The following is an 11,678-nucleotide window of genomic DNA, read 5'->3' as shown; positions in this document are numbered from 1 at the left end:
TTTAAATAGTTGGCATACAATGTAGAATGTTTTTAACTTAATTTGATGTGAGTAGTCTTTATCTTATTTAATCAACTAAAGAAAATGCTTGGAGCTTGACTTTCAATTATCAGTGGTGAATGTGTAAACTATCATAACCAATTTTCAACGGACTATATATGGAAGGAGATAAAGTTGATTTCTTTCTTTTCAAATAACCATTCAACGGCTCGTATGAAGAGTTGAATTCAAATTCAGTAACAAGTGATTTTTGAATCTTAAAGCATGCATTTGCCTTGGTGAGTCTATGGATGTACTAATTGTTTTGTGACAAATCTTTGTTAAAACTAGTCTTTAAACATTTGAAGTAATCTTTGAACATAATATTTAATTCAATTTGCAAATACTTTTAAAATTTAAAGGGGGTATTTGCACGTAAGTGTTAAATTTGAGGGGGTATTTGCACATAAGTATTAAAGTTGAGGGGGTATTTGCACATAAGTATTAAAGTTGAGGGGGGTATTTGCCTATTTTTATAATCACATAGATTTTAAACAAACAAAAAAAGCAACAATTTTTTTTAGAAAAAGAGTCAATTACCCCCCTATGACGTGACATAACTTTCAGTCCACGTGGAGGTGCCACGTGCACAATTAGCTGCCACGTCACAGAATGTAACAACCAAAACAGACAGAGGAGGGTAATTGACTAACGTTTAACAATTTCAGGGGTTTTTTTGAAGTTTTGCAAAAATCAGGGGGTTTTTTTGACAAAAGTTACAATTTCAAGTTTTTTTTTTGCCTATTCACTCTTTCTTTGTGAGTAGCAAAAAGAATATAGCATCACGAGGCATCGGGATAAGATTCATCTAATTTGTTGTGATGGACTACATGAACATAAGGGTTTGTTTAGTTTTCCTCTCTACAAAAAGAATTCTATTAAGTATTATGACACACACCTCCGATCACTATTATAAACAAAAATTTACATTTTAGATTTATTGAATAAATTATGCATGTGGTCTATAATATAGTGATCGGAGGTTGTAGTTTTAACTTTTAAAGAATTTTTGTGGTAAGTTCTTTATCTACATAGACAAATAAGCTTGAGATGACTTAGCGTGTTTCATTAATATTGAATGATGAATGACACTTTTAAGCATTCAAACGTTCAAGTTAATTAGAGATCAAGTTTGAAATGTTAAAATTTAAAAAGTATGTGTATCTTATGTTGTTGTAGGAAAGAGGTATATATACATTTTAGAGGAGCGGTTGAGGATTAAAGAGAGACAATTAGAGACGACGCTCTTCAATGGTCTAGCCATATAATCGTTTGAAGGCATTGAAGCTCCAAAAGTGTTACAGAATCCTAGGGGTCATATGCCTAGCAGACCCAGTTTATGCTATATGCGATTAGAAACGAGTCACAAGACCTTGACGAGTTGGGCCTTGAGTCCTGTAACGCCCATACTAAACTTATCTAGAATATTTAGAATGTGCGTTAAATTTAGTACTGGATACATTATAATTACAATAATAAAAGTTTTTCAACTGAATAAATATATACATCACTGCAAGATCGTACATTTGCTATCTGAATACATGTCTGGAACCGTAATAAATAATCTGAACTAGTACGACATGAGCATGTGAGAGTATATCATTCAGCCTCCTGCATTGTCTCCTTGCCACGTACAACCTGCTGATCTGAAATAAAATAAAAGGGATTGGGGTGAGACGGGATGTCTCAGTGAGTTCCACCTATCCTAGGCGCAGGCAATCTCAGAGAACCTAGGATTGCCATCTGTCTCTAAACTCAACCCATTTTGGGTTTATACAGTTTTGTCATGCATAACTGAGCGATCGGAGAATATCTAGGATCGCTATCTGAAATACTGATTCAGCTCTGATACTAATGTTGAAATCATACTCATAATTATATTCATAATGTCTGTCATATTATGTTAGAAATGTTAGCGTTGAACAAACAATATTATCTGAGTTGATTTTACGAATAAATCCAGGTGGAGTAACCCCGAAATTTATTCCTCTGCTAACCGGTATATATATATATTTCCAACTGGCGGGAACCCAACTGACGGGGATATCGGACTCGTCTGATTATTGTGAAGATTGGATTTTGGTTTGAGTGAGGAAGTGATGATATGGGAAGAAAAAAAGAAGGTGTCGTGAGAGTAAAAGAGAGAAAGGAGGGAGTAGTTTGCTAACGTGAGAGAAATGGAAAGAAAATATCTTGTATCCTAAATGACCAATGCCCTTTTCTACACTCTTCCTCAACTAATATATACGATAAAATGCCGTAAAAGTTTTAAGCGGCAAATTTCATTTTCCATAGTCCATTGAAATAATATAATTTGGTCTTGTAAAGTCCTATGCACTATTACCATTTTGTCCTTCTCTTAAAATTTCCAAGGATAGAATAACTGATACTGAATTTTTATATGCGGGGTATTACATGTTGGTGATTTCCAAAATAATGTAATCACTTTAGATCAAGAGTTGTAAATCTTCATGAGAAGCTTTCATATACATTAGAACCTTTGGCAAAGGGGTGCTTAATGAACCTTAGCATTGGTTCAAGTGTGAATGATCATAACCTTTGGCAAAATGGTGCTTAATGAACCATAGCATTGGTTCAAGTATGAATGATCATAACCTTTGGCAAAATGGTGCTTAATGAACCATAACATTGATTCAAGTCAAAGGGGTGCTTTCTCTCATGTGAAGGGTCATATAATGCACTATAAATACTTGGCATTTGGGCATTAATTTGACACACAATTTTGGACAAAATTTTGTTGCACTAACAACATAATTCTTCATCATTCTCTTACTCTAAATCATCCATCAATTCTCTAATGCATGAGTGAATTGCTGGAACCATAAATCTGTAAAATACTGTTAGGAGATACGCTTGGTGTGGTTGTGCAATACTCGTCAAGGAACTCATAGTATCCCGAAGGGGATTCGCCGGTCATTCCTTATTGCATCCAATTATAGTTATTGGTGGGGGCGAATCGAACCTAAAGGTTAGTGTGGCAACCCCATACGCTTTGAGTTTTACATGCATAATCATTAAACATTTCAGGTTTCAAGTGCAGCAGCCTCTTCCCAACAAACAAGATTTATAACAATCTTTAGGTTCGATTTCTATGGCTGCTTCATTGAAAGAAATGACTTCTGACTTTGTTAAGTTGGAAAAGTTTGATGGGGGAAATTTCATCCGCTGGCAGAAGAAGATGAAGTTTCTTCTTACAACATTGAAAGTGGCATACGTTCTGAACATGGCACGGCCTGAAGAAAAGGATGATGAAACCGTTGCTGAGACAAGAGACAGACATAAATGGGACAACGATGATTACATCTGCTTGGGACATATCCTGAATGGTATGTCTGACTCTCTATTCGATATCTACCAGAGCAGCCCTTCTGCAAAAGACTTGTGGGACAAATTGGAAACCAGATACATGCGTGAAGACGCAACAAGTAAGAAATTCCTTGTCTCTCATTTTAATAATTACAAAATGGTAGATAATAAGTCTGTTATGGAACAATTATATGAGATTGAACGTATTCTTAACAACTACAAACAACATAACATGAATATGGATGAAACAATTATTGTATCATCCATAATTGACAAACTTCCTCCTTCATGGAAAGATTTCAAACGAACCATGAAGCATAAGAAGGAAGACATTTCTCTTGAGCAACTTGGCAATCACCTTCGTTTAGAAGAAGAATACCGAAAACAAGAAGGTATTAAGAATCATGTTACTCAAGAGAAGGTTCATGTTATGGAAGAAGGAAATTCAAGCAAATCTTCCAAAAAGAGAAATCATGAAAATGATAAGTCTCATCAAAACCATAATGATAATAACAACAAAAAGAAAAGGAAAGGTGAATGTTACTTTTGTGGGAAAGAAGGACACTTCAAGAATGAGTGCAGGTTCTTTAAAAAGAAGAACAAAGAAAAGAATTCAAGGGCAACAAATGATGATTTTGTTGCGGTCATTTCTGAAATCAACATGATTGAAGATGTTGATTCTTGGTGGATAGACTCTGGTGCTACTCGCCATGTGTGCAAAAACAAGAAAATGTTCAAGACCATCAATGAAGATGGGAGTGTTTTGTACATGGGAAATGCTTCAACTGTGCAAGTCCAAGGAAAAGGGACCATAGAGATTGAATTCACTTCTGGAAAAACACTTACTTTTAAAGATGTGTTTTATGTTCCTGAAGTTAGGAAGAACTTGATTTCTGTACCATTACTTAATAAGAATGGGTTCAAATCTGTATTTGAGGGAGATAAATTTATCCTCTCAAAGGGGGGTGTGTTTGTAGGAAAGAGATACTTGTGTGAGAATATGTTCAAATGTAATGTTGCAAATATTAATAATAATAATAATAATAATATGATTTCTGCTTATATTGTTGAGTCTTGTGATTTATGGCATATGCGATTAGGACATGTTAATTTTAGAAAATTGGAGGATATGATGAAATCAAATCTAATTCCTAATTTTGATAAAAACTTTGATTCATGTACTACTTGCATGTTGACTAAAATTACAAGACAACCTTTTAAAAGTGTTAAAAGAAGTTCTAGGGTGCTAGATTTAATTCATTCAGATGTATGTGATTTACATGGTTGGCCCACCATTGGTGGTAAAAAGTATTTTGTTACTTTCATTGATGATTGCACTCGATTTTGTTATGTTTATTTAATGCATTCAAAAGATGAAGTCTTAGATAAATTCAAAATATTTAAAGCACAAGTAGAACTTCAGCATGAAACTTTCATTAAATGCTTTAGAAGTGATAGGGGAGGAGAGTTCTATCATCCGAGTTATTTTGAATCCACTGGTATTGTGCATCAAGTAACTGCACCATACACCCCACAACAAAATGGAATAGCGGAAAGGAAGAATAGGACTTTGGTAGAAATGGTTAATGCCATGTTGTCATATTCTGGATTATCTAAAGGATATTGGGGTGAAGCAATGCTAACAGCATGTTACATACTCAATAGGGTTCCAAACAAAAGGAACAAAATAACCCCATATGAACTTTGGAAACAAAGGAAGTCGACTCTTAATTATTTAAAAGTTTGGGGTTGTAGAGCAATTGTGAAAGTGCCTGAACCAAAAAGAAAGAAATTGGGTGAAAGAGGAATTGAATGTGTATTTTTAGGCTATGCAGAAAATAGCAAAGCATACAGATTCTTGACTATTGAATCGAATGACTCATATTCTGTTAATACAGTAATTGAGTCAAGAGATGCAATTTTTCAAGAAGATAGATTTAACTCAATTTCTTATCCCAAGGATATTATTCATTCTAATGTACAAAATTTAGAAAACAATGAATCTAATGTAGATACATTGGATGGTTCAGAACTTAGAAGAAGTAAAAGGATCCGGAAAGAGAAAGATTTTGGATCTGATTTCTTCATGTTTCTTGTAGAAGGAACAGGTAAATCCATAAATAGTTATGGACCAATTTGCTTTAACCTTGAGAATGATCCGGTAACATATGAAGAGGCTATAAAATCTCAAGATTCAGCCTTTTGGAAAGAAGCTATTCAAGAAGAAATGGATACAATTATGGGTAATAAAACTTGGAAAGTGGTAGATCTCCCACCCGGATCCAAAACGATAGGTTGTAAATGGATCTTTAAAAGGAAAATGAAAGTGGATGGTACCATTGATAAATTCAAGGCTAGACTAGTTGCTAAAGGGTTTACACAAAAAGAAGGCATTGATTATTTTGATACATATGCACCTGTTGCAAGAATAACATCAATCAGAATGCTAATTGCACTGGCATCCATCCATAAGTTTGTAATCCATCAAATGGATGTTAAAACTGCTTTCCTAAATGGAGAGTTGGATGAAGAGGTATATATGAAACAACCGGAAGGGTTTGTGATCAAAGGTCAAGAAGATAAAGTGTGTAAATTAACTAAGTCTTTATATGGGTTGAAACAAGCACCCAAACAATGGCACCAAAAGTTTGACCAAGTTGTGTTAGCCAACGGATACATCATAAATGAATCTGACAAGTGTATTTACAGTAAATTCCAAAATGGAAAAGGGGTCATGATTTGCTTATATGTAGATGACATGTTGATCTTTGGTACAAGTATAAATGAGGTAGAAGAAACTAAAGCTTTCTTATCCAGAAATTTTGATATGAAAGATTTAGGAGAAGCTGATGTGATTTTAGGAATTAAAATCATAAGAGATGGTAACCATATTGGTTTATCCCAATCTCATTACATAGAAAAGGTGCTTCAGAAATTCAATCATTTAGATTGTAAACCGATATCTACCCCATTTGACCAAACTGTCAGTTTGCAACCAAACAAAGGTTGTCCGGTGGCACAACTTGAATATTCTAAAGTAATCGGATGCTTGATGTATGCTATGACTTGTACTAGACCTGACATAGCATATGCTGTTGGAAGGTTAAGTCGGTATACTAGCAATCCAAGTAAAGAACACTGGCACGCTGTGAAAAGAGTATTAAAATACTTAAAGGGAAAAATGAATTATTGTTTAACATATAGTGGAGAGCCTTCTGTTTTAGAAGGATACACAGATGCTAGTTGGGTAACATATGTTGAAGATCATGCTTCCACAAGTGGATGGATCTTCAACCTTGGTGGAGGTGCAGTTTCTTGGGGTTCAAAGAAACAAACATGCATTGCCGACTCCACCATGGCTGCAGAATTTATTGCATTGGCTGCAGGGAGTAAAGAGGCAGAATGGCTAAGAAATTTACCGTATGACATACCAGTTTGGCAAAAGCCAATGGCGCCAGTATCCATACATTGTGATAGTCAATCCACACTATCAAAAGCTTATAGCCAAGTTTATAATGGGAAGTCAAGGCATATTGGTTTAAGACATAGCTATGTAAGAGACTTGATTTCTAATGGAGTAATTTCCATCATGTTCGTAAGAACAGAGAAGAATCTTGCAGATCCTTTGACGAAAGGTCTGACAAAGGATATGGTGTTGAAGACATCATTGGGGATGGGACTCAAGCCCATATCTAATTGATTACCAATAGTGGAAACTCAACCCACACTTGAGTAGCATCAAGTCTTGGGTTCAATGGTGAAAGTACACTATTAGAGTAATTGTAGTACTTGACAATAGATACATCCCAAAGGTAAAAGTACTTGGACCATAAGAAGAAAAAAGGTAGGATGAGGTTTTCCTCTTAATGGACATATAACATATATTTGCTGGAATGCATACTTATGGGGCATTCCCGATATAGTCTACCTGTGTGAGAATGAAGTTTGGCCGCTTCACGGAGTTCAAGGGCTTGACTCTTAAATTCTCATGAAAAGGGATATATGACACAAGGCCTTCTTAATGTGTCATTTTACAAGTCTCTTTATCAATGATACCGAGATTCTATGTGTAAGTTATGCACACTTGTTCTAATGAATAGTTGGTTCAAAGCTTGCCTACCATACTATTTGGGAATGAGCGAAAACTTAACTTACTAAGTAATGGTTCAAATCGTGAGATACCATTATTTGAAGGCATGGAATTTCCGGATTTATGAGATTTAGTATTTTGAAAATGGTGGGGGATTGTTGGTAATTTCCAAAATAATGTAATCACTTTAGATCAAGAGTTGTAAATCTTCATGAGAAGCTTTCATATACATTAGAACCTTTGGCAAAGGGGTGCTTAATGAACCTTAGCATTGGTTCAAGTGTGAATGATCATAACCTTTGACAAAATGGTGCTTAATGAACCATAGCATTGGTTCAAGTATGAATGATCATAACCTTTGGCAAAATGGTGTTTAATGAACCATAACATTGATTCAAGTCAAAGGGGTGCTTTCTCTCATGTGAAGGGTCATATAATGCACTATAAATACTTGGCATTTGGGCATTAATTTGACACACAATTTTGGACAGAATTTTGTTGCACTAACAACATAATTCTTCATCATTCTCTTACTCTAAATCATCCATCAATTCTCTAATGCATGAGTGAATTGCTGGAACCATAAATCTGTAAAATACTGTTAGGAGATACGCTTGGTGTGGTTGTGCAATACACGTCAAGGAACTCATAGTATCCTGAAGGGGATTCGCCAGTCATTCCTTATCGCATCCAATTATAGTTATTGGTGGGGGCGAATCGAACCTAAAGGTTAGTGTGGCAACCCCATACGCTTTGAGTTTTACATGCATAATCATTAAACATTTCAGGTTTCAAGTGCAGCAGCCTCTTCCCAACAAACAAGATTTATAACATTACAAGTCCATTCCGAAAAATTTCATTTTTTTTTTTGTGAATCAAGCATTCTCTACGCAGAACTCAAAAAATTAATTTTTCAACCCGCAATAAATAATAAAATTCTTTCTGAAACGATTTAACACTACTACTTTTTTATAGCTGCATTCTAATCAAGACCTCTTATAAAGGTTTAAGAGGTATCTTACAATCTCATACAAGTACTTTGCTTGAACAAATTCATTTATTGGCATAGCACAATATTTGTTTTTATCAAATCGCTTAACGCCTAAAAATTTATTTATTAAAATTAGTAAGTGGTGAATTTTGGATTCGAATCTCAATCTCTCAGGACTACAATTTTTTTTACCAAATGAATTATATGCTAGTTAAGACGACGTAACATATATAAAAATATTTAAAGAAAATATTAAATGATAAAAAAAAATTAAACAATAGTATTAACATGTTTTTTTCTTCATGTTTTGTCACGTTTTTCTACTAAGCATAAGACAATCCTTCTTCATTCCTCCATTTTCGAAACATCAATGGCTTCACAACATGCACCTCCACCACCGAACCCACCACCACCAACCAATCTCGCCACAACCCCAAAACCAAAAGAACGAGATTTCTTAACCCACGTCGAAACCTATCTCGCCAAACGCGACGGCGTTGACAAACTCCTCAAAATCTCCCGTTACACCGCAAAACTAATCCTCGCCTCTAACCTCTCAGCTTCGGATCCGAACCTCACTCACCGCCTCAAAAGCTTCGAATCTAGCGTCGGCGTTAGCCGAAAAGCTTTCCGTCTCGGCAAATTCGTTCAAGACCTCAACGCGCTACGTAACACGCGCGTTGATTCCACACGCGATTTAATCTTCTCCTTTATCGCTTACGGTGGTGAAGGATTTTACTTTTTTATCGAACAATTCGTTTGGTTATCCAAAACCGGTTTAATCGATCCAAAACGTTCTAAAATTTTCACGAAAATAAGTGCTTATGCTGAATTTATTGGTTATTTTGGAAGCATTGCGTTGAAAACTAGGGATTTGAGGATTATTGTTGAGGATGAAGCGTGTTTGAAATCGAGTATTGAGATCAATGTTTTGAGAGGGGATGGTTGTGGAGAAGAGGAAATTAAGTTGAGGAAATTGAGAGAGAAAATTTTGATGAAGAAGCTTTCAATTGTTCAGGATTTGGCTGATGGATTGATGGCTTTGGATGATATCTTGGATGGGAAGGGTTTGTTTTCGAAGCCCATTTTGTTGTCATCTGCTGGGCTTTTGTCTGCATTGATCAGTACTCATAAGAATTGGGTTTCTTGCTGATTGAATGTGTTTTTCCGGTGCGTTTATTTGTTTTGTTAGTTACTTAGGTTTACAGTTTTACACATTACAATTTTATGAAATGTAGTTTATTTATCTTCGAATAATCGATAAATGTCCTATAAGTACAGCTCAATTGGTAGCTGCAAGGACGTTGAATGACACCTGGGTTATAGGTTTAGTGGAAAAGGCTAGACTTATACAGTGTGACAAACCAATGTTCAAATTTGGGTTGAGAGATACACCCAATAATTCTTAAATAAAATGATTATATCTTGTTACAATTGCTTGTTTTTGTAGAATTTTGGTTTATAATATTGTTATTGATTGAGATAATTTTGCAGCTTCGTAGATTTTCTTCATTTTAAGTGGTTTAGACTTTAGACTAAGAAGAATTATAGTAGTTGTGAATCATGATTTTCTTGATATTGACATGACCTTCGATAACGTGGATTGTTATGGTGCCGCCTCGATTGCGGCCAGAGTAGTGTAAATCAAAAACCTTGATATCACAGTCTTGCCAGTGTATGCATGTTCTATTTAAACCTTAAGAATTGTATTGATATTGTGTCTTGTTTCTTAGCAATCTGTGGATTTATGTCGAGAGGTGTAAAATTTCTAATGAAATTATTAGATGGACGGCGAGTACAGACTATAAATTCTTTCATAACAAGTGTTGTTGCTCTGCAGTTCCATTTGATATATATGTGTATAACTCAACACAACCCTGAAGTTGGAAGAGAATAGGAAAAAATGATTTGAATGTGAAACTTGATAGGAAGAGTGTGTTCAAAAGGTTCTTTTGCTAAGCTTCCTCATTGTAGTAATGTTATGATATGTCACAAATCTTTCAAAACTGTTTCAGACTTGGAAGAGCATATATCTTGAGTAGTTATGTAACTTCTATTTGATACATTACTTGTTTGCTAGTAATTAGCATCTCTTTTACATGCTGGGAAGATTGCTGCTGACTGACCGATTTTCAAACTTTCATCTCAATCTTCCTTCTGAGAATAGGAGTACAGGACTTAAGAAAGTTTGTTGTTCAATCTGTGGACTTCAGGAAACAATGAAATAAGTAAAATGTCAAATCAAATTCAGATGCAATTTTAATTATGTTAGCTTTTGTATTTTAGTTATTTTGCTAAGGTTTTGGTGTCACTATGACTATAGAGGCTGTAATATGGTTTAAGACAACAGAAAGAGTAAAACACTGCATTCTTTCATGTAAGTAAAACACTGCATGCAAGTATATCATGTACCTTTTTGGCTTTGTTTATCTGGATTCTTTCATGTAAGTCAAACACTGCATGACTTTCACACTAGTGAATGTTGTAAATTTTATATATATTTAAAAAGTTTTAAATATATCGTGTTATATATTTTTATTTTTATATCGTGTAGTAATGACTTGCTCGCCCTCCTATATTTATCTGAGAGGTGTGGTGAATCTGACTCTTTAATCCGAGCGTAAAAACTCCTTTCTTCTTTTAATTAGAACGTTATAATTCCTTCTTTTGTTGCCTCAGGTATAAATCATACCCGAGAAGAGTGTTGAACTTGAATCCTGAATGATTTGTGCTTATGAGGCAAATAAATTCTTTAGGTTGTTGTATAATTACCAAGGTAATTAAATTTGGATCGGATAATGGACCAATGTGCTTGTTATACCCTTATTTTGCCCACCTTTTTAATTTGTATTTGTTTTGTTTTTTTTATATATGAAAATTGGTTAAGTAATCATGTCCCTTGGACTCATTTTATTTATTTGTTTTTTTACCTTAGTCCAATAAAAGTACAAGATTCAGCATCATATAATCTATATGCTCAACATCACAAAATAAAAACTAAAAAAAATAATTTATTTTGTATTAATGATCTCTTATAGATAAAATAGTTACAATATGAAGATAAAAATGACAAAGTAGGAAATATACAAGTTACAACAAAGTTATCTCACTACAAGAGAAAAGAAAACAAAGTTAAAAAACAAGGGTAAAACTATTTCAACGGCTCATTTCAATTTAGGTTACTTCAAAGTTATCTTTATAATTTGTTATTTCCCTCTGCCATTTTGAGCT

General features: G+C 34.5%; 1 protein-coding gene across 1 annotated transcript; it reads left to right on the top strand.

Moving 5' to 3' along the window:
• Nucleotides 1-8,740: 8,740 nt before the first annotated feature.
• On the top strand, nucleotides 8,741-9,881 carry PEX11A (peroxin 11A). Its single transcript, XM_085756389.1, has one exon. The coding sequence runs from the start codon at nucleotides 8,818-8,820 to the stop codon at nucleotides 9,598-9,600; it is 783 nt and encodes a 260-aa protein (XP_085612515.1). The 5' UTR covers nucleotides 8,741-8,817; the 3' UTR covers nucleotides 9,601-9,881.
• The last annotated feature ends 1,797 nt before the right edge of the window (nucleotides 9,882-11,678 follow it).

The sequence above is a fragment of the Medicago sativa genome, chromosome 1 (assembly GCF_051527215.1).
Source record: "Medicago sativa cultivar Bolivia chromosome 1, Bolivia_mono, whole genome shotgun sequence".
NCBI lineage: Eukaryota > Viridiplantae > Streptophyta > Magnoliopsida > Fabales > Fabaceae > Medicago > Medicago sativa.
Note: the sequence above shows the minus strand (reverse complement) of the source record. Positions and strands in the feature narration are given on the sequence as shown.

Bases quoted from the DNA above. Each gene is read 5' to 3' on its own strand.
- PEX11A (XM_085756389.1), top strand. From the start codon at position 8,818: ATGGCTTCACAACATGCACCTCCACCACCGAACCCACCACCACCAACC.